The 22,308-nt window shown below is 48.8% G+C and overlaps 1 protein-coding gene across 1 annotated transcript in view; it reads left to right on the top strand.

Moving 5' to 3' along the window:
- The window catches only part of FXR2 (FMR1 autosomal homolog 2), a 51,349-nt gene extending 29,654 nt beyond the window's left edge, over window positions 1–21,695 (top strand). The window contains exons 3-18 of the mRNA XM_075907930.1: window positions 8,049–8,101; window positions 12,853–12,946; window positions 13,038–13,109; window positions 13,966–14,114; window positions 15,294–15,387; window positions 15,572–15,688; window positions 16,233–16,403; window positions 16,578–16,656; window positions 17,255–17,364; window positions 17,445–17,531; window positions 18,156–18,369; window positions 18,700–18,879; window positions 19,184–19,384; window positions 19,578–19,673; window positions 20,464–20,570; window positions 20,659–21,695. Of these exons, the coding sequence (XP_075764045.1) occupies window positions 8,049–8,101; window positions 12,853–12,946; window positions 13,038–13,109; window positions 13,966–14,114; window positions 15,294–15,387; window positions 15,572–15,688; window positions 16,233–16,403; window positions 16,578–16,656; window positions 17,255–17,364; window positions 17,445–17,531; window positions 18,156–18,369; window positions 18,700–18,879; window positions 19,184–19,384; window positions 19,578–19,673; window positions 20,464–20,570; window positions 20,659–20,739 (1,905 nt within the window). The 3' untranslated portion in view covers window positions 20,740–21,695. The remainder of the gene's footprint in view (window positions 1–8,048; window positions 8,102–12,852; window positions 12,947–13,037; window positions 13,110–13,965; window positions 14,115–15,293; window positions 15,388–15,571; window positions 15,689–16,232; window positions 16,404–16,577; window positions 16,657–17,254; window positions 17,365–17,444; window positions 17,532–18,155; window positions 18,370–18,699; window positions 18,880–19,183; window positions 19,385–19,577; window positions 19,674–20,463; window positions 20,571–20,658) is intronic.
- The last annotated feature ends 613 nt before the right edge of the window (window positions 21,696–22,308 follow it).

Genomic DNA, 22,308 nt, shown 5'->3' on the forward strand with positions numbered 1-22,308 from the left:
TCTGCAAACCTCAGCTCTCCCAAGGAATTTTCCATTTCTTGATGGCTTCCAAACAAGAGTGATTTGGTGAAAGAGGTGTTTAGCCAGACACAAGTTATGGGGCTCAGCACAGGGTAACTAGGTGAAACTGAACTGCCTCGGCAGTATACATGTCACACTAGGTGATCTAATGGTCCTAACCTGGTGCTGTCATTTTTCCATTTATATACTATCAGTCCCATCCCATGATACCTGAGCACCTCCGTGGAAGAGATGGCTTTATCTCCATTTTACAGGTGGGGAAATTTAGGCATGGATGACTTAGTCACTTTTTCTCAGAGAGAACTGGAAATCTAACCCAGACTGGAGTCTGAATCAGGCATCCTAATCACAAACCTGTTTGGAGAATTAGCTTCTGGCTGGAAATGTCTTTCTAAATACCTGGTCACCAGCGATGGGATGAGGCATTCCTGTCCCTGTTATCAGTGTCTAGAAGGTGTTGACTGGGGGGTTAAAACAGCAGGAAAAAGGAATTGGCTCTACAGTATTTATCATTTTATTTAACGCTTTTTTTGGCAGTCCAACTGAGAGGGCCCCGTCATACTGAAAACGTCATGCCTTTCTGGAACTGGCCTTAGAAAGGAGACAGCAGAGTTAAGGGAGGGTTTAGAGAAGGGCAGTGAGAATGAGCAGTAGCCTGGCTAACCTCTTATGTGACAAGAAATTAAGGCTGGAATGGACCATCAGATTATTTGCCTGCCCTGTCAATCACCGGCCACCGAACTTTGCCGTCACCTCCCATATTGAACCGATGACCTGGGTTAGACTTTGTGCCACACGCAGAGAATAGGTGACTAAGGTGACACCAATGCCTAAGGCAGGGAATTAGGTGAGATACACCCAATGATTCTAGCAAGCAAGCTGAAAAGGGCTTACATACACATACATACACGCACCCCGTCAGCCTAACCTGGGGGAAGATTCTTTCCAACCCCTGAAAATGGCATTCGATTTATTGTGGGATTGTTTCCTTAGAAAAGAGAAATCTGTAACATAATAGCTGGGAGAGAGAACGTAATTGAGGTTTGTCTTCTCATAGGACCATGGCAAAGGAACACCAAGTGAAACGAAAAGGAGGCAAATGCAAAACTGAGCAAAGGACGTGATTTTTTTTCATAACGTGGTTAGCTTGTAGAATTCACTGCCACGTGATAACAAGGCCAAAATCTTGGCAAAATCTTCAGTACCAGGCAAATTAGTCGAAACAATAGTAAAGAATAAAATTGTGAGGCATGTAGAAGAACATAATTTTTTGGATAAAAGTCAACATGGTTTCTATAAAGGGAAATCATGTCTTACTAATCTATTAGAGTTCTTTGAAGGGGTTAACAAACATGCAGACAAGGGGGATCCAGTAGATCTAGTATACTTAGATTTTCAGAAGCAAAATGCAGGACAATGTAGCACTTTAAAGACTAACAAGATGGTTTATTAGATGATGAGCTTTCGTGGGCCAGACCCACTTCCTCAGATCAAATAGTGGAAGAAAATAGTCACAACCATATATACCAAAGGATACAATTAAAAAATGAACACACATGAAAAGGACAAATCATATTTCAGAACAGGAGGGGGGGAAGGAAGGTAAGTGTCTGTGAATTGATGATATTAGAGGTGGGGAGAGTGGGACGTCTGTGAGCTAATGGTATTAGAGGTGATAATTGGGGAAGCTATCTTGGTAATGGGTAAGATAGTTTGCGCATTTGTTCATTCCTTCCCGGAGAGTGTCGAATTGTAACATGAATGACAGTTCAGAGGATTCTCTTTCAAGTGTAGATGTAAAAGGTCTTTGTAGCAGAATGCAGGTGATTAAGTCATTGAGAGAGTGTCCTTTCTGGTTAAAATGGCAAGAAACTGGTTTTTCTTTGTGATCTTGTCTGATATCTGTTTTGTGGGCATTAATCCTTTGGCGAAGTGTCTGAGATGTTTGTCCAATGTACATAGCAGACGGACACTTTCGGCACATGATAGCATAAATTATATTTCTGGATGCGCAGGAATATGTGTTCTTGATCTTATAACTCACTTGGTTAGGTCCAATAATGGTATCAGCAGAATGAATATGTGGACAAAGCTGGCAACGGGGTTTGTTGCAAGGGAAGGTACCAGGGTTGGTATTAGTGTGGTATGTCCTGTGGTTGTTGGTAAGAATCATCTTGAGGTTAGGTGGTTGTCTATAGGAGACTATGGGTCTGTCTCCCAGAGCCTCTTGGAGTATGGTATCCTGTTCCAGTATAGGCTGCAATTTATTGATAATGTGTTGGACAGGTTTAAGTTGGGGGTTGTAGGTGATGACAAGTGGTGCTCTATTGTTGGTTTTCTTGGGTCTGTCTTGAAGTAGATGGTTTCTAGGTATTCGTCTGGCTCTTTCAATTTGCTTTTTTATTTCTCCGGGGGGGTAGTTGAGGTTTATAAATGCTTGGTAGAGATCCTGAAGCTTCTGGTCTCTGTCAGTGGGATTAGAGCAGATGCGGTTGTATCGAAGGGCTTGGCTATAGACGATGGATCGTGTGGTGTGTTCTGGATGGGAGCTGGAAGCATGAAGGTAACTGTATGAGTCAGTGGGTTTTCTGTAGAGAGTGGTGTCTAATTTTCCATTGTTGATTTGTACTGTGGTGTACATCTCAGACACTTCGCCAAAGGATTAATGCCCACAAAATAGATATCAGACAAGATCACAAAGAAAAACCAGTTTCTTGCCATTTTAACCAGAAAGGACACTCTCTCAATGACTTAATCACCTGCATTCTGCTACAAAGACCTTTTACATCTGCACTTGAAAGAAAATCCTCTGAACTGTCATTCGTGTTACAATTCGACACTCTCCGGGAAGGAATGAACAAATGCGCAAACTATCTTACCCATTACCAAGATAGCTTCCCCAATTATCACCTCTAATACCATTAGCTCACAGACGTCCCACTCTCCCCACCTCTAATATCATCAATTCACAGACACTTACCTTCCTTCCCCCCCTCTTGTTCTGAAATATGATTTGTCCTTTTCATGTGTGTTCATTGTTTTAATTGTATCCTTTGGTATATATGGTTGTGACTATTTTCTTCCACTATTTGATCTGAGGAAGTGGGTCTGGCCCACGAAAGCTCATCATCTAATAAACCATCTTGTTAGTCTTTAAAGTGCTACATTGTCCTGCATTTTGCTTCAGCTACCCCAGACTAACACGGCTAGATTTCTATCACTTAGATTTTCAGAAAGCCTTTGACAAGGTCCCTCACCAAAGGCTCTTGTGTAAATTACATGGCCATGGGATAAGAGGGAAGGTCCTTTCTTGGATTGAGAACTGGTTAAAAGACAGGAAACAAAGGGTAGGCATAAATGGTAAATTGTCAGAATGGAGAGGGGTAACTAGTGGTGTCCCCCAAGGGTCAGTCCTGGGACCAATCCTTTTCAACTTATTCATAAATGATCTGGAGAAAGGGGTAAGCAGTGAGATGGTAAAGTTTGCGGATGATACCAAACTGCTTAGGATAGTCAAGACAGAAGCAGACTGTGAGGGACTCAAACAAGATCTCGCCAAACTGAGCAATTGTGCAACAAAATGGCAAATGAAATTTAATGTGGATAAGTGTAAAGTATTGCACATCTGGGAATAATAACCCCAACTATATGTACAGTATGATGGGGGCTAATTTAGCTACGTCAAATCAGGAAAGAGATCTTGGAGTTATCGTGGATAGTTCTCTGAAAACTTCCACACAGTGACAGCAGCAGTCAAAAAGGCAAATAGAATGCTAGGAATTATTAAGAAAGGGATAGAAAATAAGACACAGAATATCTTACTACCCCTGTATAAAACTATGGTACGCCCACATCTTGAACACTGTGTACAAATGTGGTCTCCTCACCTCAAAAAAGATATTTTGGCCTTGGAAAGGGTTCAGAAAAGGGCAACTAAAATGATTAGGGGTTTGGAATGGGTCCCATATGAGGAGAGGTTAAAGCGACTGGGACTTTTCAGTTTAGAAAAGAGGAGACTGAGAGGGGTTATGATAGAGGTATATAAAATCATGAGTGGTATGGAGAGGGTGGATAAAGAAAAGTTACTTTTTAGTTCCCATAATAGAAGAACTAGAGGACACCAAATGAAATTAATGGATAGCAAGTTTAAAACTAATTAAAGAAAGTTCTTCACGTAGCATGTAGTCAACCTGTGGAACTCCTTGCCAGAGGAGGCTGTGAATGCTAGGACTATAACAGAGTTTAAAGAGAAGCTAGATAATTTCATGGAGGTTAGGTCCATAAAAAGCTATTAGCCAGGGGATAGAAATGGTGTCCCTGGCCTCTGTTTGTCAGAGGCTGGAGAAGGATGGCAGGAGACAAATCGCTTGATCATTGTTTTTGGTCCACCCTTTCTGGGGCACCTGGTACTGGCCACTGTCAGCAGACAGGCTACTGGGCTAGATGGACCTTTGGTCTGACCCAGTACGGCCGTTCTTATGTTAGCATTTTTAAGGCCAGAAGGTACATCCAGATCCAAAAAGTGATTGGATGTTTACATGGATAATGAAGTTGCTTCAGTAAAAGCTATCACCTTGTTTTTGTGTAAGAATATCCAAAGTTAGAACAATGAATACTGGAAGCAGTGGAAGGAAGATGAAACTTTAACAGAGATGAGGCCTAATGCAGAAGGCTGATTATCTTGCCTCCTAACACAAGCTTGTTGAACCTTTTTCTGAAGGATCTGGGACTGCCCTGTGTTGGAGAGAATATAAAACTGAAAAAGTTGCATGTTTGACCTAGTTTAGCAGTTCCTGTATTTCTGATGTGCTAGCTGCTCTCCCTAACCCCAAAGATTTTTACAGTCTAAATCAGGGGTGGAGAACCTTTTTTGGGTGGTCGCTGACCCATAGAAAAATCAGTTGGGGGCCACATACAAGTGAGAAGCAGAAAAAAAAAAACCCAACATCCCCCCCCCCCCTCCCCACACACACACTGTGGTTCGTGACTGACAAGGAGAAAGAGACTCCCTACATTCTCATCGTACACCAGAGAGCAAAGTGAGGAGTAGACTGTGTGTTCTCCAGTCCTGCAGTGGGGCAGTGAGGGGGCTAGAGCACTGCTGCAGGCTCCCCTATGCTGGGGTGGGGGCCCTGAGCTTCCGGGGGCCAAATCCAGGCCTTAGGTTCCCCACCCTAATCTACTTCGACAAAGGCAGGCTTACATTGCCCATTCTACCAAGAGATGAATTGACTTGGTGGAGGTGGGATTTAACTTAGATCTCCCCAAAGCCTTACCAGGCCTATGTAGGAGGATTTGGTTCTTCAATAGAGAGCTGGGGTGGCTGATAACTAGGTGAAGGCTCAATCTGTTTCCAGAGATCTGATTTCCCCCTCCCCCCACCCCAGGCAGTTCTACGGGAGACCAGGGACTATTTATTCCATTAGTACATAGAGACCACCAAGTGCTAGGTGCTGTAGAACACAGTATTGTAGTCTTGAATCTGAACCAGTCTAGTGGGGAATCAGCCTTGCTGCATGATCCAATTCCACTTTGCCACTCAAAAGGGCCTTATTTTAGATTGAGCACATCCCTGCTCCTGCAGCAAGCGGGTCTTGAGGCATAATGGTGCGCTAGCTACGAGCAGGCAGCTGTCACGGGGGGTGGTAGTGATTGGAGAGTGTCTCTGAGCACCTGTTCTTGTCATCAGTTAGACTGGCAAGGCATTCCTGTCACTGGCCTTAGACTACAAATGTAGGACAAGATCGCCTGCCTCCCACCCCCACTGCTCCTTGCAGTGTTTCCTAATTGATGCTGACATCCTGGTGGTTGAACCACTGGGACTGCAATCAAATAGCCCAGACTCAGGAGCACAATATTTGTTGGGCCCACTTTGCTGCTCCATGCCATGCATCAGTTACCTTCTTAGCCTTCTGTGTTGGGGCAGCAGTGTGGGCTAGTGGGTAGATCAGGACTGAGAATCGGGGGCCCTTCAGGTTGGTGGTTTTGCTGTTTGACTAGAGTGCTGCACAGATTAAAAAAATTAGAATCTGCATCTATATATCCTCAAAAATGAGCTGCAGATATAAACTGGATATCCACAAATTTGCAGGGTTCTAGATACAAAATTTGTATCTGCATCTGCATCCATTTCCACAAAAATGAGCTATGGATTAGCGATGTAATAGTGTAGTCGATTAACTGATAAGCCAAAGCTTATAGGTTAATGCTATAGACTACACTCATTTTCCCCCCACCCCCTGGTAAACAGCCTGATTCAGTCCCAGCTTGCCCAGGGTCCTGGACCTACTCTGTATTAGAAGCCAGGCAAGCAGACAATCCGGCTCATGCTGGGTCCAGGAGCTCAGACACCTACCCCCAGACAGGCTGCCCGGGGACTATAAAATAGTTGATTAACTGATAAGAATTCATGAGGTTAATTGACTATTCAATTAACTGATATTTAACATCCCTAGCATGGATATCTGCATCTATATTTGCAGTGTGCTACAGATGACCACTTCATCTGTTGCTTGTATAATAGGTCGCAACTAAGTTTCCGGCCCATATCAGGTGTGGGCTGAGAGGGAGGCCAGCTGCTTCCCCCCCCTATCATTGGGCTGGCCACTGCACAGCTGCAGTGGGAGACAGGCCCTGCTCCAGAAGAACTAGCAATCTAAATAGAAGAGGGATACAAAAAGGGTTACCCCTTTAAAAAAAAAAAAAAAAAAAAAAAAGAATTGAAGCAGAGATGAAACACAATTGTAGTTGCGCAGAGTTTTGGTGGCAGGCCCAGGGTTCAAACATGGATCTCAGCCAAGTTCTTTAGCCTCAAAACCATTCTACCTCTTTGCTCTCATCCTGGTAACTCTAGCCAAAACTTTTAAGAGATTTGGAGGTGGCCTGATCCTGCAGAAAGTCCATGGCATCCACCAAGTATGTGACCAGCATTTCCTGAAAACCAGGACACCTTGTGAAGATGCCAAGTTGTCATACAGGGCTTTCCTCCTTTCTGTCTCTGACCCTAATAACAGGAGGGAGATGGCTATTAGTGAAGAGTGGAATCGATGCCATCTAGCTCTTAGCGCTTTTCATTCATAGACTTCAAGGCTCTTTACAAGGGAGGTCAAAGTTGTCACCCTCATTTTACAGATGAGGAAACTCAGGCCAATAGCAGTGACATGGTTTGCTCAAGGGAGTGAAAAGGGTGGCAGCATAGGTCCCCCTTCTTTCCCCTAGAGATCTGGGGGACCCTAGCAGCTGGGTGTGTCTGCATGGATGGAGCAGCAGGTCTGCTGTGTGTTTCTACACACACACACACAGTCCTTTGCTGGGGTGAGTTTGGCTAGGGCAGCCCTCAGTGCAGCAGCATGTGGAATTGAAAGGCTTGGGACAGATCCCCTTGCAGAGAGCATTTGGTTCAGACTCTGCAGAGCTGGGCAGCCTTGCTGGGTCAGATATCTTTGAGGCAGTTCACCCTTCTAAGAGCTGTGGTTTCAGGCAGACATCACTGGGTCAGTTACACTCAGGTCATGTTTTCGTGTTTCTTCACAACCATGAGAGTTAGAAACCTACTTAAAAAAATCCTAAACCCACTATTCTGCTAAAATTGCTTGACCCCAGGAGCCAGGGCTGTGGACCCAGGCCAATAGTGCTGAGACCTTAATCCCACACACAGGTGGTGTGTGTCTAGCTGCAGTTGAAGTATATTCTGTTTGTTAGAAAGTTGCAATGATCTGCCAGGCCCCCCCCTCCCCCCCCAGTCCTGCCCACCCAGCCTGCAGACTTTTACCTCCTGTATGCTCCCTGTGCACAAGCAGGTTTGGAAAGCGGGTGCTGTGGAAGGCTCTGGAGCTGCAGCTTAGCAAACCTGCCTATATTTGAGTTCATTTCTTCCGAGAGAGCCTTCCCATTGCCAGTACCCAAATCCCAAAGTTAACAGGGCGGAATTGGTTCCCAGCACAATACTGTTAATATCTGGGTTTGCTGTTCAATGGAATCTACATCCCGGGGGATCTCTTATGCTGTCTTCCGTTCTCCCTCCACAGGGCTTTGTGAAAGATGTGCATGAAGACTCGGTCACAATATCCTTCGAAAACAAGTAAGTATCTGCTGGAGAGCCTTGGCAGGAGGGGTTGGTCCTGGAAAGAAAACCCATTAGGAGTCAGTTTGTCCCTGTTTTAAGCATTGACGTCAGGGTGGGTATGGCATAATTGCTGCAGTGGGGTGAGATTGAGACACTGAAGGAGCCATTCTGCTCACAAATACCACTGAATTATCTGAGTTCAGGTGCCTAACTCAGTCTCCTTTGGAAAATTGTGGTCTCTGCCAGCAGTTTCCAGTGTCTGCTTTTATGCCGCTTAATTCTTCTTAAAACGGGTGCCTCCTACAGACAAGTCGTGGAAGATTTGGGGATAGAACCTGGACTTCCTGGCCTCTCAGTCCCTTCCGATCCCTGCCTGTTAGACTCCTGCCATGTGTCTTCCAGAGAGAGGGTTATTGTCCATGGTTCCTCACTCCCAGCCCACCCTCTCTATCCCACTAAACCAGCGATGGGCAACTGAGGCTAGTGAGCAGACCACACGAATGGGTCACAAGTTTGTTGTAACAAAGAAGGTCTCCTGGGATAGGCTAGTTTTGCTAACTGCTCTAGTATACCTAGAATTTGCTGGGTGTGTCACTCGAACTGTAGCTACTCTTTGGATGCAGAGGGAGCGCACAGCTCTCTGTCAGTGTTGTGTACAGTCAGCATGCACCTCGCTTTGTGCCCTTGCTTTATGTGCATGTTGCTCTAGTAATATCAGTAGGGGAAAAACTATGCAAATGGAGATCAGCAGAATCTGGCAACCCTGTGTATGGACAACAGTAAACAAAATGTCTTGCAGGTCATGCATAGACCTCCAATGGACTATGTGCGGCCCTTGGGCTGCAGGTTGCCCACCGCTGCACTAGATTCTGCTGCCTAGTAAGGCATATTCACATGGGTATTGGACCAGTGTGTGCTTGACTTCAGTATGCTGCTGCCCTTAGTTCCAAGGTGCTTTTACAGCCAGATGGATTGTAAATTTGAATCCTCCATTGTTTGCAGGTGGTCCCAGTAGAAGTGTGTTTAGTAGGTGGCAGTTTGACTGATGAGTACCTCACCCAGCCCTTCCTGAGCTGATTCAGGAGAAATCCATGTGGAAAGGGTTGCCTGGAATGCCACAGTTGCTGTTTCAGAGCACTAAATAAAGCCCCTGCGCTCAAGGTATCTGACGCGGGGGCTTGAGGCCCAGCATAACTAGCAGGCTGATGCTTTTCCAGATTTAGTTCCTGCTGTTCTTTGCGGCATGCAAAGCTCTGCAGAATGAAACTGACTCACTCTTAATAAGCCAACAGCCTCCCCCACCCTCAGGAATGCTGCTGGATTGGCAGCTGTTGATCTACTACACAGCAAGATTGAGGCTAGTGCTGAGACCCCAACTGAGGTTAGGGCCCCATTTTACTAGGTGGGGTCTATATAAGTAATGAGCCACCCTCTGCCCTGTGGAGTTTGTGATCTCATTAAACACAGGATCATTAGCTCCATTATGATCTGAGGCATAGAGATGCAATGACTTGTGCTAGGTCAGAATTGAGACATGAACCACAGAATGTCAGTCCCATTCCTTATCCACAGAAACTCTCCTGCCTCGCTCAGACGTGCCAAAATGCTGCTTCCATGCTGTGGAAAGCCACTGTTCCAGGAGATGGAGGAATTGTACCACCCTTCATCTTTGAGAATGCATGTGAAGGAATAGTTTTTCATGGGGCACCTGTCCTGTTTTCTTTCTGACCAGCTGGGTTCCTTCTGTGATGTTAGGTTGCTGCGTTTGTCTCTCCAGGCAGCAGCAAATAGGAGAAAGCAGCGTATGTAGAAAAGTGTCAGTTTGCAGACCCCTTGGTGTGTGATAGGAAAGGGAAGTGATGTTCAAACTAGGGATGTAAAAGGTTCACTGGTAACTCAGTAAACATCAGCCTGGCCCCCCAGAAAGGCTAGGCTGGAGCAGCCCCTCACCTACCCACAACAGAGCCGGCCAGCAGGACCTCTGCCTGGAGCAGCCCTGCCATGGAACCATAGCCACTGTGTTAAACTATTAAAATGATATTAACTTTTTTAATGGATATTTACAGCCCAAGTTAAAACCCTGCCCTCCTCATGCAGGAATATCAGAGCCCTTAAATGCAGCTTGGTAGATAGTTGAGAGTATAGGCTACCCCTGACTTGCGACGCGATTGGTTCCCGGGGAAGTGTCGCAAGTCGGGGGCGTCGTAACTCAAATCTTCATTGACGATAGGCGCTGTGCACCATCCTAAATGTGGGCCAGGGACATAAGCCGGGGGGTTTTGGCCCCTTCTGCACATTAAAAAATAGTCGCAACTCAGGGATTTCCTGTACAGCTGGCCTGTCTACCAGCCCAGAGAAGCTGCTACCTCTGGGCTGTGCCATCTCTTTCTAAAGTAATCCTTCGCCAGGGCACTAAGATGCAGATTCCTCTGGGGTGGAAGGGAGCAGTGAAGTAGGGTACGAAACAGAGTATTCCAAACAGGTGCCGGTTGCTGTTTAAACAGGAATTCGGCTGTTCTGTTTTTATCTAGTTTCCCTGGTGGATTATTCTTTTTAACCAGAGAACTGAAATGTTTCCCCTTTTAAGAGCCTAAATCAGTAACAGGATAAAGGGGTTTATAAATCAGCTTACACCACACACCGCTTTAATAAAAGCAGTTATGGCCCTGGCTGTGTCTCTGATGATGTATAAGTAAAAGATGCCGCTTCCTATGCCGCTTCAGTGTGCTGGATTTTCTTCCATCATCTGATCTCAGGCAAGCGACCTTTCTGCCTTCCTTTTAAAGCTCCCTGTTGGATTGAGCCTAGCTGCTGTGGGTTAGGCAGGTGCAATGTTTCCTTGAATTTCTATGCTAGCTGGTTTCAGGGCATCGTGTTCACTCCAGGAGTCTATTTCTGAGCCACCAGTAAAAACTAGTAATGCTGGAGGATTGCCAGTAAGAGTGTGGCTAGAGCTTCGAATCCAGGCCCCTCCAGGTGGCAGGATACACTCCCTGCAGCCTGTGCCACTGCGATAGCTCAGCTGTCTGTAGTTACGATCTCCTATTCAGATCATGGGGTAATTAACCATGAAAATCCCAGTGCTAACACCTGTGCCGTTAGGTAGTGATGTGACACTGTCATTAGTTCCAGAGCTTGCTAGATACCTGAGTTAAATGCTACGCTGGCTCCCTCTGCTTTTTGGCTGTGATTCTGGAGGGAGAAATGAGCTGCACATATGTGAGCAGTCCTTTGAAGGTAGAGTCTCCTCCATTCCTCAAATAGCTCTTCCCCACTCCATTAGGTGCCATGTCCTTATGGGGTTTCTAGCAGCGTTGCTGAGCAGGTGAAATTTCCCTGCGGAGACAGCTGTTCACTTCTGGCTTCCAAATCTCCCTGACCAGATATCGTGGCCTGAGTGTAGCTGGGTGACCTGGTGCTCAAGTTCTATTGCTTGGCAGTGCTGATGTAGCCTCACTGGACTCACATGCTAGAAGTCCACCAAACGTATCCTCCAAGCTGACTTTTTAGCCTGGGGCATCAAGTCTGGTGGACAGTCAAGCTTTCTCACACCGCCCCCTGAACAAAGCTAGAGCAGTGTTTCTCAACCAGTAGTACGAGTACTCTTAGGGGTACTTGAGAGACGTTTGGGGGGGGGTACATCAATACAACTGAAATTTGGAGAAAACTGAATTTTTGTTTTAAGTTTTACAGCGCTTTATTATTTTTGTACTTTTTTATTTTCAAAAATTTCATCACCTGCCCGGCTACGATTAAGTTGTTTAAACAAATGTGTGCAGTGGTAGGAAAATAAAATTGTGTGTCTGAAAACTGTAGGTACTAGGAGCTTCAGGGAGTAGCCGAGTTAGTCTGTTACAGTTACTAGGGGTACTTATAATTTTTTTAAGGGAATACTTTATTAAAAAAAAGGTTGAGAAACACTGAGCTAGAGTAGTCACATGTGGGTAGTTGGACAGGGCCCACATAATGAATGCAGTGTGGATGCTGGAACTTTGGTTTGGGGCAGTTGCTAACCAAGGGTTACAAATGACTGTAGATGGCACCAGCACTGAGACAGTAAGAATAGGGAGAAGCTGAAATGTCTTGTGTTTAAAATACATGATGGTGTTCAAAGTGTCTGCTTCCTCTCCACTGTTGGAGTCGCAAAAAGCCTCAGGCTCATAGGGTCGTGGAGTGTTGTCTGCACTGGGAGCCGCTAATTGCAAACAGACGTAAATTAATCCTTAAAACAGTGAGGCAAAAATTCCTCCTTAGGTGGTAGAAAGTTAAAATGGATTTAGCTGAAGGAAAAGTTTATCCTCCCCCATGTGTGGTACCCTCTTTCTGTTGCAGAGTCCAACTAGTGGCCTCACGGTGGTTGTCGTATTGTGGTAGCGCTTCGGATTTGTAGGCTGGGACCTGTTATGGGTGCTATGTACATACAAATTGAAAAGAGCTTTACAACTTGGACAACAATCCCAGAATTGCTGGGATAAGGGCAGTTATCAAGCACTTAGACTAGGAATCTGAGCTCAGCTCTCCCATTTCCATCACTGCCATAGACTCTGGTCTTTTGGGAAAGTGGGGATAATTGCAAACTCTTCAAGGCAGACAGGCTCATGTGGTGTGTGTGCACAGGACCTGGTGCTGCCTCTGACCCCGAACAAACAAGTCTTGTAGTATCTGATCTTTTTCTCAGTCTGTGGTGCCATCTACAGGCGAATCCAGGGTAAAGTTGCTTTCAGTCCATGCAAGAAAAATCATCCTGCTTTTTTGTCTCCTCATAGCTGGCAACCAGAGCGACAGATTCCTTTCAGTGATGTACGGCTCCCCCCACCCACGGACTACAACAAAGAGATTACAGAAGGGGATGAAGTGGAGGTAGGTGGGTGTGCTTTGGGTTTTGGGGTTGTCCACTGTGAGCCTGCTGTCCTCACTGGCTCCCCTGCTGACCATATTCCTGTCTCTCTAGGTTTATTCCCGAGCCAATGAACATGAGCCGTGCGGCTGGTGGCTGGCAAGGGTCCGGATGATGAAAGGAGACGTAAGTTTCTATGGATTTTTCTGCCCAACTCCATGCCCTGATTGCTCACATCTACCCCGATGCCTTCGCGCCAGCTCCCAGCGCTTTGTGTAGCTTGCTGTCCCTTCGGCATGCCACCTGAATGCAAGCGGGAGGAGGCAAGGTTATAATTAGGATAGTCTCTCTCTTTCTAAAAGATGCTTGGGCTCAGCTGGAAGGGACAGCCCTGGCTTGTGCAGAAGGTCAAGATCAGATGAGCTCAGTGATGCCACCCAGCCTAAAGATCCGTGAAGGCTCCCATGCAATGTCCCTTTTAATCTTGTGTGGAATAAATGTGTGTGTGCACTGAGGCATATGTGAATGTGTACCATCCATAGAAACAAAACCTAGTTGTGGGCTCTCTGCTAATCAGCTGGGTGGCATTTGAATCTCTCCTGAGATTACAGGAAATACTGCCATGAGAGAGGGAGCCTGCAAAGGGATATAAAACCACACCGTAGGGTTTCAGATCATGAACATTTAGGGGCTCCCCACTGAGCGTTGCCCCCTTTCCTGACCTTAATTTCGATCTGAATCATGCAAGATTTTTTATCCCCTACTTTTTAGTGGTCGCTGTTCTAATTCTTATCTAGTCCTCCTTTCTATGAATCTTGCAAAGTGCATGGCCTCACTCATATCCAGTGGCAGCGAGAGCGACAGGTTAATTCATCTGAAAACGAGGTGCTGAGCATGATTTGGCTTCCCAGGCTGTATTTGGATTGCAAAGCCCATCCCTGTGTGTGCTGGGACCCCATGCCATCAGTTCTCTCTCTCTCTCTCTCTTCCCCCCCCCCCCTCCCAAATTCCTGATTCTCACCCAATCTCTCTCTCTCCTCAGTTTTATGTAATTGAATATGCAGCTTGTGATGCCACCTACAACGAAATCGTCACACTGGAGCGACTCCGGCCCGTTAACCCCAACAAAGTGGCCACCAAATCCAGCTTCTTCAAATACACCATTGCTGTGCCGGAGGACCTCAAGGAGGCGTGAGTGAAACAGCGACCTAGGGGAGCTAACCACCCTTGGATTAAAGAAAAGTTGCTAGCTTGGCTTTTCCTCCATGGCGAGGGAGCCAGAGACCAGGGCTGTGTTTAAAGGCGCCATATGAGGAAATTGACCAGCATTATTCTGCTGTAATTATACTGTGAATAGCCTGCAGTGGGCTCTGAGAGGAGAAGAGGTTTATTACAACACATTGTGTGCCCCCTATTGGTCTATCCCCTACGCTGCAACTGGAAGTGTTCTTCCCTATGCAGGTGGACAAGTGAGTAGCTGTCTGAATACAAAGCAGCCCAGTGCCCAGGTTATGTGCCCACTGCTGCCCAGACGACCCCGGCTTTTCTAGGTGTGCTAGCCTGATTCAGTTACTCTAAATGTCCCCTAGATTTCCTAGGGCATGATCAGCTGTGATGGGGTGAGGCATTTCTGGGGAAAGACAGCAGATTGGCCATATGGGTTGTTGGTCACCCAGTGAGCTTACCAGCAGGACTTGTGTTCCACGAAAAGGAATATGCAGCTGTGTAGGTTACCTTCTGGGGCACTGCTGGGTCTTAGAGATGTTAAAAATTGTTTAATACAGTAACTGTATCTGCTAAAAAATGTTAGCAGTTCCATGGTTGCACATGCTGTGGGCTCTAAGCTTTATACTGCAGAGCTTACAGTGAAGCCTCCCTGAGAGCAGGGCCACCTGCCCAGCTCCTGGGGAGAAGATTTTACTGCCTACCTAGCTCCTATGGAGGAAGCTTTATTACCCTGCTGTGGCAAAGCCACCTCCCTGGGAGCCAGCTGAGTGTAACCCATACCATTAACTGATGAGCATCAGCTTACTGATTAATCAGATGTGCTCTAATATCCCTAGTCTTAATGTCCGTCCACCCACCCACCTCTTCTATCCTTGTTCTGTGGCTGCTTCCTCTGGAGAGGATCTAGTTAATTGAAATTGAAAAACCCCACCTGACCTATTAAGAGGGGACAGGTTTTCAAGGTGATGAATTCTCAGCTTTGGAGGTTTTTAAGATCTGGTCGGACAAACACCTGGCAAGGATTGTCTAGGCCTGGGAGTTCCCCAGGATACCTTCCCCATGGTGCACTTACATTTCCCATAGCTGTGCTGGTATGCTGCTGAGCTGCTCTCTGCTCTGCTAACCTGTCGCTTCTCTACTCAGGTGCTCCAATGAAAATGTGCATAAGGAATTCAAAAAGGCGGTGGGAGCAAACAGCATCTTTCTCAATGTCGCCAACAGCGAACTCTTCATCCTGGTGAGCCAGGAGCGCACAGCCAGCGTAATGGAGGACCATAGGGGTGGCAGGTTCATGGCAGATCAGCTGGGGTGGGGATGGATGGATGGTTTGGAGGATGGGGTGGTGTCATAGGGCTGGCCACCTCTTGTGGCCAGCAGCTGCTCTAGTTCTGCTGACCACTGATGATTTTCTCCTCCCATAGTCTACAAATGAATCCACGATAAAGCGGGCATCACTGCTGGGTGACATGCACCTCCGCAGCATCCGCACCAAGCTCATGCTGATGTCTCGGAATGAGGAAGCCAACAAGCACTTGGAGGTGAGGTGGAACCGCACCATCCAGGCGCCTAGGCATGGGTGATGGCCCTAACCCAAGGCGAGCCGAGCCGCTTGCTTTCTCCTCACACCTAGGTGGCAGACCAGACAAACCGTTGCTCATGTGGTGAAGCTGGTGCCTCACCAAAACAGGTGTGGCGGGTTTCCAGACCCTCCAGGGACTGGGGGAGGGGAATACAGAGCTGCACACAGACCTCCTAGGGCTTACCCCTTCCTAAGCTCAGCTACCTTAGTGCTGAGCCACTTGGGAGGAACAGAGTTGGACTCCATGGAGGGGTCTCAGGAGCCAGGGGCATGGCTCCAGCAGAGTAGATGCCTCCCACTTGAGTGGCTCTGAGGGACCATGTGGAGGATATCTCCGTCAGCCAGCGTGCAACAATACTGTCCTCTTCTCTCGGCCTTGGAGCACTCTTGCACAGTGCCCACCCTCAGCTAGTGGGAACTGGCATTTCTTGGCCTGTTGCAGTTTCCTCCCTCACCCTGGCCACCACTTTGACTCCCTGTTGTGGTGCACTCTTTCTCCCCAGACGAGTAAGCAGCTGGCCTCGGCGTTCCAGGAGGAGTTCACTGTCCGCGAAGACCTCATGGGGCTGGCCATTGGCACCCATGGTGCCAACATCCAGCAGGCCAGGAAGGTGCCTGGAGTCACTGCCATAGAGTTAGATGAGGAGACGTGCACCTTCCGCATCTACGGGGAGGTGAGGGCAGGGCTCCTGGCTCTCTTGGTGAGGGAAAGGGGGACTGGTGGATTAAACTGGGGGGGGGGGGAGGCGGGCTGGAAACTAGCACTCCTGGGTTCTCTCTCTCTGTTTTGGAGGTAGTCAGGACGATTACTTGACCAGGTAACCAAGTCCTTTGTCTCCTACCTGCAGACTCCTGAGGCATGCAAGCAGGCCCGGAGCTACCTAGAATTCTCAGAAGACTCTGTTCAAGTCCCAAGAAACCTTGTTGGTAAATGTCATGGCTGTTACCATGCTTGGTAGTGACCCCTACAGGGGCCCAGTGTTCCTGGGACATCCCCCAGGGGCAAATGTCTGTGTGATGGGACATCCCCACTGGGGAGTGGGAGATGCCTGTCTCTGAGGGGTCCATTGTGCATTTCTCTCGCTAGAAGGCTGCTAGCTTTCTGAAGTAGGGCTACCAAAGGAAACTTAAGATGATAAGTTCTGGGGTGGGGAACCCTATCTGGAAGTGAGCAGCTGTCTGTTGTGGTGTCTTTAGGGGTGCAGAGGTGTGACCTGGTGCCCTTCCCCATGGAATTAAGCTCACTTCATGGAAAAAAATCTCTGCCAGGGTGGAAGGAAAGTACTCGGGTGAAAAGGTTCATTCAACAGAGGATAACAGGGTGTTACAGTGTTTTGTTGGGACCATTTGTCCCCACCTTCGTCTTGTATTGGCGTCTCCTCTTAAATTCATTTCCATCAGTCGTAGGATTGAACACAAGTGACCTGAGTGATAGAGGAGTGGGGGGGGTCTCAGCTGAAAGCGGGGGAACAGCAGAGCCAGGGTTTTGGTGGGTGTCACCTCTCTGCTAACCCCGCTTCAACAGGCAAAGTGATTGGGAAGAATGGCAAAGTGATCCAAGAAATTGTGGACAAGTCCGGAGTCGTCCGGGTGCGGGTGGAAGGGGACAATGACAAGAAGAATGCCCGAGAGGAGGTAGGTGGACGCAGATCAGTGTGTGGCAGGAGGAGCCGCTGGGGGGTGGCCAAGACTTGATTGAATCTCTTCTCTCCCAGGGAATGGTTCCTTTCATCTTTGTCGGCACTCGGGAAAATATCAGCAACGCCCAGGCCCTACTCGAATATCACCTTTCCTACCTCCAGGTAACACTCCACCTTCCCTATCCCTGAACAGTTATGGAGAAACGTCCTGAGCGCGGGCGAAATCTTAAGTGCAAAAGTGGCCTGAATCTAGAAGGAGGGTCTATGCAGCAGCTCAATCGTTCAGCAGGATTGTTAGCGAATACTTTAGGGATTGGGACCATCTAAATCAAATGGGGAGTGACTCTGAGAAACAGCCAGGGATTCCCCATCTCGGGGACTCGCGTTGCAAGTGAAGTCAGTATGGGTGTTGCATGTGCACGATTGTTAATCGGGTCCCTTTCCCCCCCTGTCCTCCCACTGCCTGTGCCAGTTCTTAGGTTTCTGCACAGAGACTGTATGGGTGCATTTGCTTATTGGTTCTCCCTTTCTCATCCCAGGGCTGCGTACTTGTGACTGGCTTTTGTTCCCCTTCCTGTTCCGAGCTTGCATTTTGGGCCCCTCCCAGGAACCTGCCCTGAGGCTGCATGGGTGCTGTTGCTAATTGGTACCCTTACATTCTAGTGCAGTCACTAATGGGTTTCCCCTGCCTGGGAACTACAGTGGATTGGTTCCCCTCCATCCTGGAAGTGGCCTGGCCATATAACTAGGTGCTATCCTCTTATGCACTCTCATTTCTGTCCCCAGGAGGTGGAGCAGCTGCGCCTGGAACGTCTGCAAATCGATGAGCAGTTGCGGCAGATTGGCATGGGCTTCCGGCCCCTCTCCAGTCGAGCTGACAAGGAGCGAGGTGGCTATGCCACTGACGACAGCACCTCCTCCTCCCTCCATGGCACGCGGACGTATGGGGGTAGCTATGGCGGGCGAGGCCGTGGGCGCCGGGGACCCAACTCTGGCTACGGTAACCGAGGGGCTGTGGAGTGGCTCCCAGGGTGGGTTGGAGTTTGATGGATGGGCCCAACACTCAAGATTTTATAGCCCAAGGTGCCTTGGCCAAAATCTCTGCTTCACCTTGGGGATGGGTTGGTCAATGGGCTGGCCCCCGGAGGTGGCTGCATTTCAGCAAGGCTGTAAAACATTTCCTACAGAGAGGAGACAAAAAGTGTTTCCCTGGGTAGTGTGTGTCCTCCCTGCTGCTCGCTACAGCTTTGGGGAGCCCCCAGTGCAGATCAGCCTGTTGGAGTGGCACTCCCAATGGTGGCTCAGGGGCCCCACTGCTCTGTCCTCCCAGGTACCAACTCAGATGTGTCCAACGCCTCAGAGACTGAATCGGAGAAGAGAGACGACTGTGAGCGAGACCCGCGCCCTGAGGATAGCCGGAGGCGCCCGGGCATGGGACGAGGACGGGGTCCTACCCCAGCACCCCGAGGAGGAGGGGGCAGCAAGTACAACAATTCCTCCATTAGCTCAGGTGACTAGAGCCCTGTTAACTCCTGAGTGTACCCAGGGGCAGTTGGGGTAGGAGACTCTTGAACCCCAGAGTCTGAGCCATATACCAGCTTGGGTCACTCCCCTTCAGCTCTTTCTTTTGTTCCCTGGCCTAATCTGTTGTGCTGTGTTGCTGTTAAACAGCTGCTGTGCCCTGTATCTCCTCGCCACCATATAAACGCGACTCAGAGCAAAGTTGAGTCTGGTGGGGGAAGAGGCTGTAATCTAGGACTCCTGGGTTCTTTGTTCTTGGTGAGGCTAGGCAGGGTTATTTGCCTCTCCCTTAGTGCTCAAGGATCCAGACAGCAACCCCTACAGCCTGCTGGACAACACGGAGACCGACCAGACAGCTGACACTGATGCCAGTGAGTCACAGCCTATCAACAACCGCCGGCGCCGCTCCCGCCGGCGCCGCACCGATGAGGATGCAACCATGATGGATGGGGCTGCTGAGTCAGACAACACATCTGTCAATGAGAATGGCGTGGGTGAGTGGTGGGGGGCAGGGTGCTGGAATATCTGGGTTCTCGCCCCAGGAGTGGGGGCTGGTGGGTTAGAGCAGGTGGGCCTGGGAACCGGGACACCTGCATTCTCTCTCTGGCTCTGGGAGGAATGTCTCTGGAGAGGAAGGGGTTGGGGAACACCTGCGTTCACCCTCAGTTCTCCCCCCTGCTTTCGCAGAGGATGAATCAAAGCCTCAGAGACGCAATCGAAGCCGTCGCCGACGTAACCGTGGGAACCGCATGGAGGGCTCCATCAGCCGGGACCGGCAGCCAGGTACAGGGCTAAGGCAGTACTGGGCAAGAGGTGCAGCAGGACACACACCAGGCTTTTGTGTGTCTGCTGCTGTGTGGGTGTGAAGGGGGGCAGGAACAGTCCTGGGAACCCTCCCTGTGCATGAAGAGGCCAGCAGGGTCCCACTTATGAAGCACAGTGAGTGTGGCTGGATCTCCCAGCAGGCTCTTGGGAATTGACGCATGTCAGAGTAGCCTTGGGGCTTCTCCAGTTCATCCCAGCGGCCAAAATTCAGGCATTCGGAAGCTGGTGTAACCCTGCGGACTAAGGATGCTCAGTATTGTGTAATTGACTAATCGAACGGCTTTGCATCAACTATTTGATTAATCGCTAGATAGGGGGCCTCGACAGTAAAAATATATACCTATAATTAATGTGTGTCCGTTTTTAACGACTCCTTTAAAAACACGGAACTATTTGATTAGTCACTGCCCCTTTGAAATGCCACAGTGGTGTTTCAAGTGGCAGCACCACACCGAGCAGCTGACCCTGGGCTCCGTGTGGCGCTGCCTCTTTCCCCTCCCCTCACTTGCTGCCTCTGATAGACAGCAAGGGGGAGAAGCAACTAGTTGACTTGTCCTTAACATCCCTACTTCAGACCTCTGCCCCGGGGGACTCCTGGATCCTTTGTTGGTGACCGTGAGGTGGGCATTGTGAATTGGCCGCTCCCCTAGTTGACATTCTGTCCCAGCTGTGTGTGTATGGGAGTGGGGGCAGCAGCTACCCGGCCCAGCAGCTGTTAGTAACCCAGGGCATGCTCCCTCCTCCCCAGTGACAGTTGCGGATTACATCTCCCGGGCCGAGTCCCAGAGCCGACAGCGGGCCCCACAGAATGAATCCCGGGAAAAATCCACCGAAGATGACACACCCAGACAAAAGGTAGGATGCGGAGCCTGCGGGACTGGGGAAAGGGCTGCGAGGCTGAGGCTGGAGCTAGTGGGCTGACCCCTTCTCCCTCCCCCTGCAGGTAGAGCCAGTCACCAAGGTTGCCAACGGCCCATCGGAGAATGGCGAGGAACCATCCGCCATGGTGAACGGGCTCTCATAAGCTCCAAGCCAAGAGAGATGCGACTGCTCCCTCTTACCTAACCGACCCTAGTCAACCCTCGAGCTCTCAGCCCTGCTTGCGTCATCGTTAAACAAAAACCCACTGATCTCTCGTTAATGAACCATTATTAAAAGAAAATAATTAATTACTCTAGTGCTTGTTGGAAGCTTGCCAAAGATAGGAAAGCTGTTCTGAGTATAATCTTCGTTAGGCTCAAACCGATCGAGACAGGGCAGTGAAAACCAAACCGTATTCTTCCCCTGCTGTCCGGGGAGTGGGCGAGGATCACATGCCCCTCCGGGCAAGGGGTCTCGACAGTAAAAATATATACCTGTAATTAATGTGTGTCCGTTTTTGACGACTCCTTTAAAAACACGAAACGCAAACCAGCTGCGTGTTTAAACCGGAGAGAGGATTTTTTTGTGCCTTCTGATAGCGCGTCCTCACGCAGAGCACGGGTCTGGCTCTTTCTTCCCTTCCTTTTTTCCTTCCGTCTAGTTCAGTTGGGTCTGCTGGGCAGAGACTTTGCAAAGGATGAGTCAGAGTAAATTGCTTACCCCCTCCACCTCCCAAAAATCGGAAGGCGCGATGGGCGGGGAGCACAGGGATGGGTTTTTGTTTCCAGGCAATACAAAAACAGCAGGTATTTTCTTTTCTTTCGTATGTTGTGGAGGTTGAACAGAAATGGCATTGGGGGGAGGGGGGGAAGGGGGAGAGCATAGAGCCAGCCCTGAACCAGTCGCTTTGCCGGGGCAGGCGGGAGAAATCGAGCTGTGACGGTTGAGACTTTATTTATTTTTCACTGTACAGTATTTAAAAGAGAATAAAGAACCAAACTGGTCAGCAAGCTACTTTCTCTTCCCCTCCCTGGAAACGTGTCGGAGGGGGGAAGAACCCCCCCCCCATTGCTTTTCTTCCTGAGATGCACAGATCTTAAATAAAGCCGACGAAAAGCACCCAAGTCTGCTCTGCACCCTTTACTCACTGCTGCTGTTTTTCCATCATACAGCAGAGATGGAAAACTGCAGTTTCAGGTAGGCACTATGGCCATTCTGCATTCCTCTCCTAAATCGCCTGCTGGGCACTGAAGTATTGACTGGGAAAATCAGAGCCAAAGGAATGATTCTGGGCTGGAGGGGAGAAAGCTGAAGCTGTGAGGTGCTCCGTGGCTTTTAACCTAAAGGAGGTTGAGGCGATTGCTGCAGGATTGTGGTCCTGGGTCAGAAGGCCGCTGGAGCAGCCTGCGGTGCATATAGTTTCACTTTCCAGGTGCTGTGTTGCCACGGGGTGGGAAGGCCCCCCTGCCCCCAGTTCAGTCTCCTTCGCTCATTAACCATGGCAAGGGGCAGCCAGTTTTCTGGCTACACTTCAGCTTGCTGGGAAACCAAGTGGGTTCCTGTTGGTGGCCTTTCCCTGCCTGGCTCTCCCTTTATCCTACCCCAGGAGTTGAGGGATCCAAATGCCTAGCCATGCTTGGGGGCAGAATTTTTGACTTCTGCCCTCCCAGTGCAGGGTGAGGGGGACAGACTGCAGGTTTGTGACCAACAGGAGAAGGTGTAATTACTAGGA

This window comes from Pelodiscus sinensis, chromosome 24 (genome assembly GCF_049634645.1).
Source record: "Pelodiscus sinensis isolate JC-2024 chromosome 24, ASM4963464v1, whole genome shotgun sequence".
NCBI lineage: Eukaryota > Metazoa > Chordata > Testudines > Trionychidae > Pelodiscus > Pelodiscus sinensis.